The sequence below is a fragment of the Sylvia atricapilla genome, chromosome 1 (assembly GCF_009819655.1).
Source record: "Sylvia atricapilla isolate bSylAtr1 chromosome 1, bSylAtr1.pri, whole genome shotgun sequence".
In the NCBI taxonomy this organism is placed as follows: domain Eukaryota; kingdom Metazoa; phylum Chordata; class Aves; order Passeriformes; family Sylviidae; genus Sylvia; species Sylvia atricapilla.
In genome coordinates, this window is record NC_089140.1 from 46,392,583 (window position 1) to 46,410,156 (window position 17,574).

General features: G+C 37.5%; 1 protein-coding gene across 1 annotated transcript in view; it reads left to right on the top strand.

Annotated features, from left to right (window-relative positions):
- The window catches only part of BBS9 (Bardet-Biedl syndrome 9), a 283,155-nt gene extending 270,840 nt beyond the window's left edge, over window positions 1–12,315 (top strand). Inside the window, exon 23 of the mRNA XM_066321643.1 lies at window positions 8,600–12,315. Within this exon, the coding sequence (XP_066177740.1) occupies window positions 8,600–8,646 (47 nt within the window). The 3' untranslated portion in view covers window positions 8,647–12,315. The remainder of the gene's footprint in view (window positions 1–8,599) is intronic.
- The last annotated feature ends 5,259 nt before the right edge of the window (window positions 12,316–17,574 follow it).

Here is a 17,574-nt window from a genome sequence, read left to right on the forward strand (position 1 = left end):
ATAAAACATTTCATCTGTTACTTTACTACAGGCTCCTTTTATTTTTTCCTTTTGCTTTTAAGCCAGCTCTGAGACTTATCAAAAGATTACATTGGGGAAAAACCTCGGGCAGCATTTTTCTCATATACTGTACCTTAAAAAGAATGTGTGAAATTCAAGATTGGAAAGTATTATACAAAAATAGTTTTTCCTTTTTTAAAAAAATTTTTTATTAACACATTTTTCCTCAAACCTACTTCTCTACCAAAGTCTTTTTTCCCACAAGACTCAAAAGGAAAAATGACATCAAATGGTAAAATCCTGTTGTATGTTATTTCCAGAAGAATCCATGGAAATCTTGAATATGATTTTATCATTTGCAGTGTAATGTTCCATTTTAACAAGCAGGAACATACTGAAGAGCATTCAGTTGCTGAATACTTGATGGTAAACAAAAGCTGATGTTTCTGTGAATATTACACAGCACTTAGGAATTTGTAGCACCTCAGATCTGATGTATGGTAATAGAAATTAGAAATGGAAAACTCTTGTTGTATCAGCTTGACCATCTTCCTGACCACCAGATTTTTGTCTTCATTGTTGTACTAATTTGCAAATGTCATAAGCCATGTGGCTTCCACTACTTCCTCAGGGAAAATACATGGCATTAAAGCAGCCTTGAATATTCCTTTCCTTGACTTCATCTTCTTGATCATCTTTCATATCTGTTTTACTGAAAAATTCCTAATGTTGCTGTGCCTTTAGCTATTTTGTTTTTCTCCCTTCCTGCTGTTTTCTACAATTATTTATGCTGTTCTTTTTGGAATTTCTTCTATTTTTTTATCTCTTTCTGGTGCTGAGGAGCAATGGGCTTATGTGTACTGTAGGCTATAATGGACATGCTGGAAATCTCTACTGGAGAAACAAGCTGATGTTTATATACAAAGGTACTCTGTTGTTTTGTGGCCTTACCAGTTAAACTCATACAAGAAGCACAGCACAGGCCCTAAGTACAAGTTCGTGTCAGACTCTCTGTTAATGCAAAAGTGAGGTTTTCCCTCCCTATTAATTTAGTAGATTTTTATTCTATGTTTCACTGGAGGTGGTGTTGGATCCAACTGCCTGTGCTTCGTATGGATGTATCATAGATAAGTTTGTTGAAACCTTCATTCTAGCAATGATATCATGCATATTGAGAGGATAACAGCACTATTTTGACTTAAGTTACAGGTACACAGTAACAAGAATAGAGGTCTGTGAATAGCTGGTTGGTTTGGGGTTTTTTTTAAGTTTCTGACTTGAAGAAAAAAAGATTGGAAAATTTGTGGGTTTGGGACAAGCGCCAATGATTTATTCAAGTTCTTTTTTTTTTCTCCTTGAATGAAATATTTTACTTTGACTTCATATCCACTAACTTATTTTAAATATATAAATATATATATTCAAGGAAGTTTATTTACTTCAGTATGAAATAAAGATTCAAAGGATTTTTTTAAAATTTAAAAAATGCTGTAGTTATTTAATTTTTAGCCAAATTGTTCTGATAAATTTAGCAGAAAATAGACCTGTGCCTTATTTGACCTGTATTTACAGATTTCAAATGAAAATAATCTCAGCAGAAAATTTGAGCTCCGTGTTAGCTCAAGTGACATTATGTAGATGAGGAATGTTTGAAGAGGGAGGTTGTAGGTCTTCAAGACATCAATTATGAGTTGCAGCCAATCTGTAGGAGTAGAAATTGACTGTAATATATATATTATATATATTATATATATATATATGTATGGTATCCATGAAGGCTCTTAGATCTTCCTGCAGGCAGACACTGGGTGGTTGTCTCCAGGAGTAGGATTCACTGCTATTCATATGAAAATGGTGGAAAATCTTGCCCTAAAGCTAACCTACCCCTGGAGTTCTGCCTATCTGTCATGGTGATCGAAGATAAAGGATTTGTTAGCAGTCAGCTGACTGGTCGTCTGTCTGACAAGTCAGCACAACAGCACAGCGAACCAGGCAGGCAAAAGACTGATTGCTACGGCATTGCTTCTCCCCAGGAAAAAGCCAAGAGCTATGTCTACACTAAAAAGACCCCAGCTTTAATATATTATAGTCTCTTTAATCTCAAGGTACATGGTCCAAGTGGTTGGGCTTTTTTCTTAAAGCAAATTCTTAAAGACCTAACATTTCTGAAAAGCTTAATAGGATTGTGAGTTGCAGTGAATCAGAAGATACAGGCATGATGAAGAATAAATTGAAATGGTGTTTGCATGGCCATAATTACTTCAGTCTTTGATTTGTATTGTGAATAATTGGCTTAGAAGACACTGAATTAATTTACCACCCTGACAAAGGCAGATAGCTAATTAGAAGGAAGGGAAGTTTGGCTACTGTAAAGCAAACTTATTTGTAGGATTTACTTTCTGGCAAGAAATATCAGTTCCAGCTGAAATGTGTCATTTGTGACTTTTTGAGATCATCTCTAAAGGAAAACAATCAATTTTCAAAACCTTTGCAAGCTTTCCAAGAAAAATGCCCAGGATTTGATGATTGTGAGAAGTCAGATATTTGGAGAAAACGAGTGGTTTTCATCCAAAGTTTTGGCTTCATTGAAATTATGCTTCCTATAGTAATGATAATTGACACAATTTTAGATAGGTAACTGGTTTTTGAAACAGCTTGGCATCCTAAAAGCATACTCAATTTTCTCTGTATTCATTTTTGGATTTATTTTTTGTTGCTTTTCCTCAGTGGAACTTAAACCACTCTTGTTAGAGTGCTGCTTTCAGTGGTCTACATTGCTTCAAATTAACTAGCATCCCATTCGTCATGACCTCCTTAATATCTATATATGTAAGCTGGATTTGGTGGCTTGACAACCCCTTGGTTCTTAGAGAATGTGTTTATTCCAGCTGTGTTGTATGTGGAGTGCATGTGTGTGTATGTATATATATATGTACACATGTATGTAACTGGGGTCATTAGAAGAAGAAGCTGTGCACCTTGGGAAATTTTAGTGTTGCCTCTGGATGTTTTTCCTGGTTTTCAAATTTGGTAACTTTATGTGAGAAACATTTCATATATCCTGGGCATTTTCCAAATACCAGTCAGAAGAAATACCTAAAGGAAGCGTACTGAGGGCTACTGAGGACTAATGCCTAGAGGCAAGAATGCACAAGAACTTTGTAAGTTGTTTAAAACTTAATTAAAAAAAACCCCTATGTGGACACTTGGTAAATGTTGCCTTTGTCATTGTTACCTCCTTATTAACTCTATTGTGTTACACAGCTACTACATGTCACTATTAAGTCAGAATGACAAAAGGAAGACTTCAGCAAGGTTTTTGTGAGTTTTGTGGGAATAGACCCTCCTCTTTCCCCATGGTCAGAGCTGCCCCTTCTACCCCTGCTAGTTTGTGGCATTTAGAAACTAAGCAGTGGATACCTTCATGTAGGTTGTATTTGTCATGTTAGTCACAGTTAGTGGGGGGCTCATTTACAGGGATGGAAATGGTGGTCTCACATTATCCACCCTGTGATTTATATGGTCCTTTAGAACAAAAAAAGTTCACTGAATGAAGCCCTTTCTTTCAGTCACACTAAATGAAAAACAAATTTATTTGTTTTACACAAATCTTTAAGAAATGAGTCAGCCATGCTTCCCACTTATTCAGCTACCATCATTCCACTTTCTGATACAAAAATCTGAACGTTTCTAAATTATGTGTGCAGTGGTTAGTGACTCACTGGTGACTTGGGGAGGCAATGCTGAGGCTTCTTTCAGCTTATTGGCCCATTAAAAGTGATACATAATACCAATGAAGTCAAATTTCTCCCATTAAAGCAATATAGGAAAGTTTGTAGCTTGTTGATTTTACAGTAATCCATTTTTCACTCCTACTAAACTCGGTCTGTTTGATAAGCTAGACTGCTGCTTTCCTCAACCTTTTGAAAAGCTCTTTGGATTGTGTTTACAGAATGAAGGTTAAATACTAAGAAAAAGGAAGTGGTATACATTTCCTCAAGCAGTTTTTAATGAAAAGAAAATTATTAGTAATGAATAGATGGGCCTTCTTGAAAGAAGAATTATGATTTTCAGAAATATGACTTAAAGGTGCTGGGGAAAATCTGTCATCTTTTGTTAACAAAAAAGCAAGAAAGCTATTAACTTTGGTCTTTTGGAACATTTAGTTTTGGATCCAAAATTTTATGAAAAACAGTTACTTTAAAGCTGTAGTTTGTTCTAAAGCTGTCTTATGTCAGATCTAGAAATAGCAATACTGACCATTAGGCCATGAGACGGGGTGGGTTTTATTCCTCTTTTAGGTGAGAATAGCTGAAGAACAGGGTGCCTCCCTTTTCTAACTTAATCTGAACTCAAAATAACTTTTGTCTTGTTATAACAGCTCTTTTCTGAGTCACTGTATGAAAAAAGAGTGGAAGTATTGGATATTGTAGATCAAACACTTCAAAGCCAACTTTGACTTAGTTTTATGCATGCTTTAGAGTAGACTAATGTACAATAGTATCCAGGAAACTCAGCCAGTAATTCATAAGGGTCCAAAATGTTCTCCTCAGGATGAATCATAGCAGCATAAATGATAGGATTGGAGAATATTCTTTAGGTCATCCAATTCAAAATCTGTGTATCTTCCTTTCCACTATCCCCATTAGGATTTCATCTGCCCTATCTCTGCAAACTTCCCATATCCCTGACTCAGCCACCTCCCTGGGTAGTTTCTTCCATTGCCTAATTGTTTAACCTGAACATCTTTAAACCTTACACCATCATGCTCAGTGTGAACAATTTATGACTACAGAAAATGATTCTTTCTCCTCCCTTCTGCCATCATGCTCAGATATCATCTCTCCCTTTAAATGTGTCATTGGTTTGTTTTGTTTTGTTTTGTTGGGTTTTTTTTGGGGGGGGTTTTTTTGGGTTTTTTTTTTCTTCTTCTAACTGCATGAGCAATAATCTCAGGAAAGTTGTTTTTTTTTTTCTGTTGTCTTTGGTGCTTGTGTCACTGTAACTGATTTTCTTTGAACTTTTGGTTTTCATGCCTCAAAAGTACATTTTGATCTACAAATGAATTTTTTGTGACTCAATTATATGTGTGTATTAAGTCATGCTTTTGAAGAGGTAAATAACATGACTGAAATATCCTGTGTCTTTGTTTATAGAAGCTGCTTTCTTGAGGTGCTTATGGACAAATACATGACATTTGAGGAATTCAAGTGACTTTCTTGGTGTCAGATATCCTCAATCTCATGTTACTAATCAGGATAGTAAATATAATAATGTATTCTGACTCTATTTTGAAAACTGAACTCCAAAAGCTCTTGGAGTTGCTTGGAGTGGCATGCTGCTGAGTTAAAATTTATCATGATAATTTCCAAAAGCATCTTCCCAGTTTGTAGCTGTGCTAATAAACAGGGCCACAAACCTTCCAATATACATTTCTCTAAGTGTATGTGCTCAGACCAGTGTTATTATGATAGGATTTTTGGATGCTCTATAAAATGAAACACTGAGAACTTAATAGTGGGGGATATGAAGATGAAAGGAAGCTTTTTATTCCTGATGAAATGAGGTAAAGAAGCCTTAGTCTTCAGAATTTATCTTTATACCCTGTATTTTTAAGGATCTGCCTAAGCTTGTTGGAATATGCTAATGAGAAACCTCTCTGATGTTAATTATCTCATCTGCTATAATGTAGAATGTGCCAGTTAGATCAATGTGACATTTATGTTGTTCTCCTAGATGACTAATAAAAGTTGTTGGATGTTGGAAAAAATACAGGGTAGAGGTGGGAAGGCTGATTATTGCAAGCTGTATTTTCCTGATTATGTACTGCCTTCCATTTTGGAGTTTCACAACAGAAATAGCTGCAGTCTGTGCCTCACCTGTCAGCTCACCTCTCCCACAGTTTACTCATGTAGTAGTTCTTTGATCCATGCAGAAGTATTCCAGGTTCCCTGTAGCTGGAACCTACATAGCTGTTGCGCAAATGTGTGTGAAACCAGGGTAAATCCTGCTCTGTGACTTCAGTTCTGCCAGCCAGTAATTACAGTAAATGTGTTAGATTTAGTGGATCCACGGCTTTTCGTGAAAGTAACCATTCATGGTTCACTTTGGCATGGCAATTTGTAGAAATAGACACAAGGGTTATTTGTAAGAAGTTGATGTCAGGGAAGTAACAGATTTTTGAAGACGGTGTCTTGGGTACTGGGTACTATTTTTTGTCTCAAAGAATTTTTTTGAAGTTTCTAATTACACTTTAATTTTTAACAGACCATGTTTTCAGCCTAACAAAGGAAAAAAAATGCATTATGATATATTATTTCCTTCTCATTATAAGCTTTTTTCCCCCACAGATATTTTTGTAGACCTCCTTTCTTTAATTTCTGTTTTGTTATGCTTCTTAGAGGTCCTGTAGCCAGCCAGTCCTCAAATGTCAAGAGGCTGAGGGCACTGTGCGATGACATGGCTTAAATGTGTAACACCAATGCACAGTTGGCAAACTCTTGGTCTGTGGTAAATCTACAGCCATTCTTTTTGGGTACAAAGAGCTGACCATGGTCATAACTCCTTTTTTCTGTTCCTCATTCAGATTATGTGTGTGTCCAGCTTTTATAGGAGTGTGCAGCAGGCAGTTTTATAATTCTGGCACTATTTTTCCTGACTGTGGTGAGAAAGCAATATATTCTCTGGTACTTTTTATATGCAGAGCTCTAAACAGCTCAACAAATCTACGTAGTCAGGAAGAGTGTTAGCTGTAGCTTTGCAGTGATTTCTACACTGCATTGAGCTATGGTGTTTCACTGCCAGCACATAACTTGGACACACATACTTGCTGAGGTATCTGTGCCCTGCAGAAGCCCTGCAGAAGCAGCACCATGGAAAAAGTTAAAGTTGCTTATTTCAATGGTGCATTTCACGCAGTATCTCCTATCTTCTCTCATGTTTGTTAATCTCTTAGTCCTAGAGCAATATTTCTTTCTCCTCAGCGTTTGTAGCTCATCTTGGTTTCCTATAACCCACAAGTTTCATTATCATGCTACCTCACTCCTTCCCCATGATTATTACTGCAACAAGATGGGACCTGCTGCTGGTCCCTTTGGCATCCCAGCATGTGCTTCGTGATGAGAGCTCTGAACAAAGAATGGCCATTCGAGGGCTGACCTTTGAAACCCCAAGTCAGTTCTTAACATGGTACTTTTAATTGTCCTTAAAAAAAGTAGCAACTTCAGTAAGGGGAACTCCTTAGGCCCTTGGGGCCTTGGGCTTCCAGCTGTTGCTGAGATTTTACTGCTTTAGTCTTTTGTATCTCAAGGCTTGAGATAGCATTCGTTCAGTTTAGTACCATCACCCATGAAAACCACTGCAACTACTAAAATCCCCGAGCACCAAAAACATTGGAAGTGCAAAATAAAAGCTGGGAAATAAATCTAGATTGTTTTGATCATGTGAAATTTCACAGATCTAAATGAAAACATATTGATTTAAGGTTTTGTAGGTTGTTAGGACTAAATTCTGTGTGAACATGATTGTGAAAGCAGTTAGGCTGACAGGAGACTGCTGGCTTTGGTTTAGAACACTGGATGCTCAGATTTTATTCTGCTGACCTGCTGGATCATTCCATTGTGTGTGAGGGTATTTCAGCCTTCTTCAGAGAAGAGGGAAAAAAACATATCAAAACAAATCTCATAAAATCTCTGTGTTATTTTATTATTACTCATATATCATTTGGAGATGGTGCCAATTTATTTTGGATTGCTTAAATTAATTAAAAAAGGATTTAGGTCAAATCATTTTCAATCTAAACTAAGAGAGCATATGTAAGAAACTGCTGGGTGAAATAGCCGCTTTTAATTTTAGTCAAGTATGTGTGTGTACAAATTTGTGTGATAACCCACTGTTTTCCTTCTCCCTAGATATTTGAAACAACTTTTTATGAGCCTCTATCCCCTTTTTAAATTCCATCAAGTTCATTATTGCAAAGATTATTTCCTATCCAAGACTGTATAATTTCTTGAACTAATATTTGAAAATGGGAAAAACTCATTCTCTTGACTTAAGGCAGAAGTTATTGTCAATACAAGAGTTTGGCTATTTTCCTTTTGCCCAAACTGATAGTAATATATATGCATATGTATAAATATGTATATATATATAAAAAAGTATATCCTTGTTAATGAGTGTGTGCATTCAATTTTCTATTGTTTTGCAGCTTGTACTGTCACTTTTTTTCCCCCCAGAAAAAGGGACAGGATAAATGCAGGTAGATTGGAGTAACTGTGTCTCAGATCATATGCCCGGTTGTTCTCTGTCATTTTTTTCTGATGCGAAAGTAGTTCATGATTTTGTAGTTTCAACTGTCATTGTCCATGATACGTATAAAAAAGCTGATGTGAAATTGCCTTTATTGCATTATTTTTTTATTTTCTGAACTTGTGAGTGCTTGAATTTGCAAGTTAAGCACTTTTATCCTAAGTGTTTTGCATTTAATAAATTGCTTCCTCCAGCTATAACCAAGGTTTTCACGAACTGATAGAATCAACAATATAGTGCATGTAGCTGCCAACTGCAGTAAATTTTTAAGCATCTCCTTTTTGTTTTACAGGTCTGTCTGAGGATGCAGCAGAAGAAACAAAAAGCCATGAACTCTGACGACAACCCTCAGGAGAAATTTCTATCTGATGCCAGATACATTTATAATGCAGCAGTACCAATCCATTTTACTCTGTAGTGATTGCAGCTTCCAGAAGGAAAGGACTAATTTATATAAAATCACAGGAGTTCCACTCTAATAATTTGGTTGGTTCTCTCTGCCAACTGCTATCATCCTTTCTGTGAGCGCAGTTTAAGCACTAACCCAATTGTGGTAGGGGTGTTGTGTATTGCGATATATCATCCCTTTCTAAGGATTCAGTTGATTGATCAAAGACTGTTTATACATAGTTAAAAGCAACCTTTGTTTCAGGATATGCTTTGTCTTTTTTAGAAAAAGATATTCTGAACTGCACCTCCCTTTGAGATTATATTAACATTTGTTATATCACAGTTTTGACAAAAGATAACTATCTCGTTTCCTCCTGTACTAACACTCATGATTCCAGACAGCTGAATTCACCACCAGGAGTAAAACTGGTAATCCATCAACTCTTTTCTCCCCTCTCTCATTGCTTATACAGACTCCTGCTCTCTAGAGATATAGAGTAAAATATGGTTACTGGACATAAGGGGCAAACCCTTTTGCCATTAACTATGCCGCTATGAATGGGAGTAAAGTTTACACTGTAAGTACCTTGAGCACAGCAACACATGAATCTTTTTATGGTTACCTGTGATTTCTGCTTTTCTTGTCAACCAATCTGCTCTAGGTATAGGTAAGATTTTCAGAAGTAACTACCAATTTTTGAGTGCCTTAATTTTTATTAATCCAGTTGGAGGGTGCTTTGAGTGTTGTGTATTTAGAAAGTGCTGAATATTCACCTTCAGAAGGTCAGGCCTGTGCAAGGTGCCTGAAATACAACACCAAACAACTGAGGCAAACTTTGAGAGGACCTTGGCCTAGAGTTTGGAAGAGTCAGGCTTGTGTCTGAATTTCTGAGAGTGAGTTGAGCTATTACTAAAATATACTTGGTACTGAAAATAACTGAGACCTGGATCAAGTGTATAAACAGGCATTTGAACAATTGTTGCTAGTTCATACCAAAATATAAGTTGCAGTCTCTTGGATGGCAGATACAAAATGCACTGATAGCTTCAGTTTAGTTTGTGGTAGATGCTATTGCATGAGCCATTTCCACATCCCACACTCCTGTTGGTTTCCTCAACAGGGGTTCACCAGCTCCTGTTCTAGCTGTAGTAAAGGTCACTCCAACTCACGTTTGTGCTGTTTCAAAAGAGCCTTGCTTTTCCACAGTTGCTGTGATCAATGCTAGTGTGATCTATGAATCATAAGGAGACATTATTTTTCAGAATGTCTTTAGCCATCAACCTTCATCATCTCCCTGTCTACTTTCAACATCTTTCCATCCACCCACCCTTAAAACAAAACCAGCTTTGCAGCCTTTCTGCATCTGCTGCTTAACCCTCTGGCCCTACTCTGGCTCAGTAAATGATATAACTGTTTCAAGAAGCCTTTTTCAGCATGTTAGCTATTAAACAGCTCAGTAGCCAAGGAACTGGGTAAGACTTCTGATACCTCTAGGGCTAAAGTGAGCTGTAACTCCCAACAAAAAATGACTCTGTCCCCCAGGAGGCCTCAGATTTATCTACAAGTTGTGGGGCCAGAAATCTTGCTTCTTTCCCAGGAAGGAAAAATCCTACCCCCTGCTTGTTATGGAGTGATTCTGCTCTCTGAGTTTTCTTCACTCTGATCCCTCCCCCGTGGTTTTTGTCAGGAGGGTGGTATCCAACCCATTGTCAAGGTACCCTGCTGCGCTGTGAAAATTACACAATAAAATAATCTCCTGTAGTCTCTGTACACACCTCAGTGACCAAAGAAAATCTGTGGAGAACTAATCAATTACTGTAGCTATTAGGCTTAAACGTTAACTATAGATCTCAAATCTTTTGTCCTCTTGTCAGCGGCTACTAGGGAATCTAGAAAAATCAAGCACAGTTACTACAGAAAGCCCATACCATAATGTTGTAGAATCCTGGACCAAAGAACCTAAATTATAGGCATATAATATAGCTGGAAAGTACACTGCTATGAGACTCCTGTGAAATATATTACTCTGTCATGATTCCCATTATTGAATGTGATCCCAGTGCTCAGAGCTCCTTGGCTTCATTGGTACTTTAGGGTAAATGACAAGTAGGCACTCAGGTCAATTATATCATCCACTCTTATTTAAGTTATTTTCTGTCATTTTAAGATGTAATGCTCAGAAGCACTCTTATTTGCCTTTTCTGCTCCATGCTTTGCAAAATAAGGTCTCATGAGAATAGTTTTACAAAAAGAAGAAAGTACGCTGGTAATAAAGGGGAGGGGGAAAGGAAGAAAAAGGTAGAACCGTCTATAGTAGTAAAGTATGACCTTTTTGTATATTGTGCTAAATTGCAGTATTTAATAGTATCATCAAGATTTAAAAGTTGCTTTGAATAAAAATTACTTATTTTCCCCCAATGCCAAATAGTCCATCTAATTCAGAGGAAGGAAGTAATTGAAATGTAGTCATTTATGCAGCAGCCTAAGAGGAAATATTGTAAAGTAATTCTTAGCAGTTCTCAAATGTAGTTTGAATCTTTAAGAAAGTTCTTTTTGGCTGGAAAAAAATCAGGCCAATTACAGGAAGTTTGGAAGCTAGAGAGGTGTAAGGAATGTAAGGAAACATTGCTAGTTTGGGAGAACCATATGTTTGGTTCTCATCAGCGATGTTTCTGAGGCTGAGAGAGGCACTGGTGGCAAGTGAAACTGTTCTGAACAGGATTTTAGAATAATGCCTGTTCAGCTCTTCTGGTCAGCTTAAATATGCAGCCTATCTGCACATTTAGCTTTTTGAGTAGGATTTTATATGGTTTATATGGCTTAGTCACAGACTAAAATTAATTTTAAATGACAATTTTATTGGAAATAAATCTAAAAGGAATTTTGTGACATTTTGAAAATAATACTGTGAGTCATGGCATCTTTATTATCTAGAACTTTGCAATACACTTTCTAAAATAAGTCCTAACATAAAGCATATATTTTTCTGTTGAACAGGTAAATGCTTCTAAAGTTTATTTTCTTGGTAGAAGTTTATTTTCAGAATATTATTGTTCAATGGGTTTTCTTTAATTTTGTTTTTCTGCCATTACATTTTAGAAAAACAGATTAAAACAATTACTACTTCGATGACCAAAATCTGGAGGTCTGGATGCTGCTCATCTTTTGGGCTTTGTACACAATGCTGAGTTCAGACTAAGACTGTGGTTTCCAGCCCCAGATTCATTCTTCTGTCCAACTATTATTCAACTGTGACACAGAAAAACAACATTTCTCTGCTTTCAAGGGGTTGGGCTTTGCTTTGTAATGTCTTGTTATTTTCTCCTCTTCAGCATTTACTGTACAGAGAGAATTAGAGATAAGTTTTGATATTCTTGTATTGCTTATAAAGAGTGATTTACTGCCATAAACTGAAATTTGTTGAGCAGAGATTGTATTTCTATGTGAAGTTCTTCCAGCACTGGAAAAAAAAAAATAAAAAAATTACAGGGTATGCATCATATTGAATAAGTATCTTTCCTTCTTATCAGCATCTTCTATTTATAAATAATCTACTAAAAAAGAAACAAAACTGGTGCAAAAGTACTGTAAAATATATGACATACTCCTGAAACCAAGCTTCTGTTTCACTTCTTCATTTGAAATTAACCCTGTGTTTCCCACAGCTTTGTTTGCTGTCAACCATTCACATCTTGGGGCTTTCTTCATTTACTCCTTTATAGCATAAGGTTGCTCTGGTGTTTATGTGGTATCTTCATGTGCTGTTGGCAGGTGACTTAGCTCCTTTGCAGCTCAAAGGTAAAGTTTGCACAGCATCATGCTGCTTCATGAGCCTTGATCTTGCTGAGGGCACATGCCCACAGGGCCAGGCTTGTAATTAACAAAATTCACCCAAGCAGGAAGTGGTTATGAATGCATTGTTTCAATGAGAATTTGTCCTAATACTCTAGGTAGACCAAGTTCAACACGAGTTTGTTATTTGTATAAACACTGAAAAAATTTGCTCTAGAGTCTTGAACCTCCTCTCTATTTTTTTGTTCCCCGTCTTGTAAATTATTATAATAGTCAATAGTATTTGGAATGATTGTTTCTATCCTCCTTTGCAAGACAGCTGGTTGTTTGCTGCATAGAAGCTACTGACCTGAGGGAATGTGCTTTTTCCAGGAGACCAGCAGATCACAGCAGAGATACTTTGCACTTCTGTTTGCATTAAATGTACGGCAAATGCGGTAGTTAATTATAGAGTGGAAGCACAACCCAGCTAATTGAATTGACCTGGTCTTGTCTGACAACGTGTCCTGACTGCTCTATCTTTACATCTGCCATATCAAGGAGTACGAACAAATGCAACAGAACATAGATTTAAATAAGTATAATTGTTATTTTAAAACACTCTGGTATTTTTCAAGAGTTTCATGTTGTTGCAGTCAGGGAAGGGAGTAAAATACCAATTTATTTTCATGTGCAGTTACTGTATGTTGGTGTTTCTTCTGCATGATTTTGGATGTGTTTGGATTTACTAGGTCCGTAAGAGGCATCCATGCTTGCGAGATGCACCTCCTGTATTGAAGATTTCAGTATCCATTCTTGTGCTTTAAATGAAAGGATTGAGCAAAATCCTGCTTACATATCAGGTAAAGAATCTTGAAAGTAAGCAGGAGCCCTAGAAGAGATCCTCACTGTCAGGCTACACCATGTAAATTGATGTTAACTCTGATGGGGTAGTTTTCCAGTTGATATAGCTTCAACATATTGTATTGTTCATTTGTTTGCTAGCACCACTGTAACATCACACTGTCATCATAAAAAAATGTTCCTTTGGGAAATTATTTTTTGCAAAACCAGTTAATGCTCTAGAACAATATGATAACAGTGTTTGATATTTTCATTAATCTTTATAAGCAGAATAGAGGCTTGGAGTGCTTCCTAAGTGGGAATGATGAGTGCCAATCATAGCTCTCCCTCCACCACAGCTCCAGCAGACTGACAGTATATTCACCTGAAGAAACGAGATAAAAGCTGTTCAAATTGTGTAAGCTGCTGCCTGGCCTGAAGTCTTGAAGGGAGGTCAGCCATCCTGAATCATTACTGTAACCTAATTAGAGGACCAAATCTACTTTTCATAATTTTAAGTGAGTATTTTGCTATTGATTTTGACAGGAGAGCATCCATAGTCTCCTGCTGGGGGCTGCATGTCAAAATAAGATGACATATAAGCACCACTGAACTCCTAGAGAGATGATGTAATAAATTATGAGTGTCTCTTCTAAAGGTACTATTCCTAAAATACAATATGCGTGAGGCTCAGCTAGTGGGTATTCATTAAATAGCTGCCACACTGCACCCTAGAAGTGATTGCTTCTCTGCAGAGTGATGCTGCATGTGAAATAGGCCCTTGCAAAATAAAACCTCAGAGCATTTTATTCATGTTACTTCAGCCACTTATAGATGAAGCCACTCTTAGGATGATGATAGCAGTTTTTCAACAATCATAGCAACACTATTAAATAGTTTAGGAAATCAAGCAATGAGCAGCATGTTCTCCCTCTGCTCATCAACCAAGAGAATGTGGAAAGAAAGTATTTCCAGGACACATTCTATTATGAATGAACTTAATTTGGCATTTGATCAGCACAAAGTTTGGCCCTCTGTCTTTTAAAAAGTTGCAATGGTTTCTCTAAATTGATACTGTTGTTATGATTACTGTTTCCTGAATTTCACATACTATTTAAAAATGTGAAGCTGCAGTGTCCTCTGACTATACTGAGACATTTTATCATTGTTAATGAATGTAGCACAGGTGCTATTCTTAGACAAGCTTAGGAAACAGCAAGGGTTTTGATCCAAGGATGACTTAGACCAGTCCTTACTTTGCAAAATCTGATGAGACTGCTCACAAAGTTTACAGTCTCTCTGGGAAAGAAAGGAGTATTTATTCTATTGATTTTAATACTTCATTCATTTTAAGGGATAGATCAGTCCCACAGCATCTTGGAAGTGTTAGAGAATATATAAAAAAGCTGGTCTATAACAGATAATATTCCAATTCATTATGAAGTGAGCAGTCAGTAATTAATAGTTATTTCAAATGCTCACAATCTTTTATAATTATGGTTGGATTCAATTACAAGAGACATAAAGGGCATTATTGTACTTTTTTTTTTCCTTCTGATGGCATAATGAAGTCAAGATCCATAAATATTGGAGAACAGTCAAGTTACTGCATATATAACAGAAATTGCTTTTTCCAGCTGCCTGGATGTGTAGTGTCTTCCTTCCAATTGAGCAGTGAAGGCCTATGAACTTGCAAGAATACAGCGTGGTTAATATGGTGTGATTGCTTCTGATCCAGTAGAAACAAAGAGAATTTCTCTTGGCAGTGTGTTTGAATGCCCTTTTCCAGCATTAACTAGATATTTCATGGTGGTACAACATGATTCTTTTGTCATGACACTGGACCACCTATTTCAGGGTGCAAGTCTCAAAAGCAGTCAGGAGGAGTGTGACTTGTGAGGGGAGCATTTCCCCCATTGTTCTGGGCAACAGTATTTCAAGTGTAGAGGTTTGTCCGTTCTGGCTGCTACTTAGAAGGCATGGAAGGAGGAAGAGGAGACCCAAAGAGCTGGATTCCCAGCAGAGTCGTGTCCAAATGCTCCCATGCCAGATGCCACAGAGAAATGTTTTGGGGTTTTTTTTGTTTGTCTTTTTTTTTTTTTTTCCTATTTTTGTCTCTTATTTTATTAAAAAGTCATCCCATGTTTAACATTTACTAGCTCATTTCATGGGGAGAGAAATCTTTGCTTTTAGTCCTTCTTCTCATCGTCTATATTTTTGTAGGTAGAAGTCAGCTCTTTCAATCTTGTCATTCATTTCTTTTTCCTTTTGCCTTTTTCCTACCAAATTCCACTGACTGTAAATTGAGGATTTTTCCCAGCAGCCACTTCGTAAGTGTGTTTTAAAAATCCTGAAAGAAGGAAAATTTGCCGCAAACTGTGTGTTTTGGTTAAACTTTTGAAATACAATGTATCTATTCTTCTCTGGGATGAATAACATTGCTTTCACCATCAGGAAAATAATGAATGGAAAACCAAATGTGCACTAAAGAAGCTGATGCTTTTTTTTAAAGGGCTACTGCCCAAGTATGTTATCCAATAGAGGAAAGTTGGTAGCTGCATTGTTTTTTGTACGACAGCTACCCAGACGGTGATGTGATACCTTTTATTGGGCTAACCAAAGTTAAAATTAGAACTGAGCAAATGAGTCCCAATGACTAACAGAGCTTCGTGCATTTTAACCTTTCTTGCTGCTCACCAAGATGAACTTTTCAAGCCTAGACACTGCTTTTGGCTTCCAGTTTACAGAATGCTGGGAGGTGCTAAGCCTGGTAGGCTCCCTACCTTCAGCTTGACAATTTGATTGCACAAAAACACAGTATGGTCCTACTTGTTCAGGATCATTGCCCTGGCCAGAAAGACAACTTCTACAGATGTTCTTCCACTTCATTGTCATTTGGTGATATCCAGAACACTGATCTGAACCCTGAAGTGTTCAGCTGAATAAGCCTTCTTAGATCTCAAATCAGTGGGCGTGTCCATAACTTGAGGGCTGAGCTAGGAAGTGAGTTCAGGAATTTAACTGTATCTTTGTTTACTTGGATTGCGGCAGCAGAGTTGGGGGAGGCTTTGCCGTAACATTTATAGGAATCTGCATGCAATGTGACCTTTTGTATAGGGCTCCTTACCAAATAATTTCCAGGTTGACTTCTGATTTGAAATTTGTTTGTCTCTTTCTGGTGATTACCCTTGCTACTGTGAATTTTTATTCACCAAGTTCAAAGACAAATTATTCCTTCTCCATAACATTTTTACTCCTGGCTACCCATTCTTCAAAACTGATTATGCACAACCACAGGCAGAGAGAGCAGCACAGCAGATTTAAGTGGGTGAAACCTCCCATAAATAGCAAAGTTGTATAACTCTCCCTGATTCACCATCCCACGGGTGTGGTGGAGCAGCTCCCAAAATGGTAAACTTACTCACCAACGTGGCCAGGGGACATTTTTGTTCAGAAAAAAAACCCCAGCCATAGGGCATAAGCAAAAGGAGCACCCTTCTTCTTAATTTTTTGTGCCTACTTCATCATTGCTCGAGGCTAGACTGTTAGTCGTGTGGCTTCTGTGGTGAACAGAGTGTGGGTTTTATTCTGAGCAAGGACAAACTCGATCTGGGTTCAGTCAAGGCTCAGACAGTGCCCCTGTGCAGTCCCAGAGCTGTGCAGTAGCCCTTTTCCCCCTTCCCCAAATCTGCACAGGCTCCCCTATGCTCCTGAAAAGAGCAGAAATGGGTTTTACAAAGCAGTTTTACTTCTCAAGGGCAGGTCTCTTGCTCCAGCACACAACTCCAGCAGAGGTTGTGCCAGCATGCCTTAAAACTCACCACAGATTCCTGCAGCTCTGTGCCTTCACCTGGTTCATGTCAGAGGTGTATTCTGGCTCCCCTTTATGTATTTTCTACCCATTGTAAACTATACCAAAGAATGGTGCTTAGAAAATACCCATAAGCTAGTATTAGAGTTTCTGCCTTTCCTTACCGTTTTCCACACCTCTCTTCATCTTCATTGTGTGCCCAGGGGAATATTGTAGGGTTAGTGTACCACACTCTGCTAGGCTGGGTTCAGTACCTGTCCTTTCCCTTTCTAAGGCCTGCATTATCAAAACTAACCAATAATTTTTTGGATTGCACTCATTTTTTAATTAAACTAAAGGCCTGTGGCTCAGTGTGGGAACTCCAGATTTGGACAAATTGTTTGTGAGAGAATAGAGCTATTGTTTGACTGCTCTCACACTCATACCTTTGCAATCTGGCTGGATCCTGCTA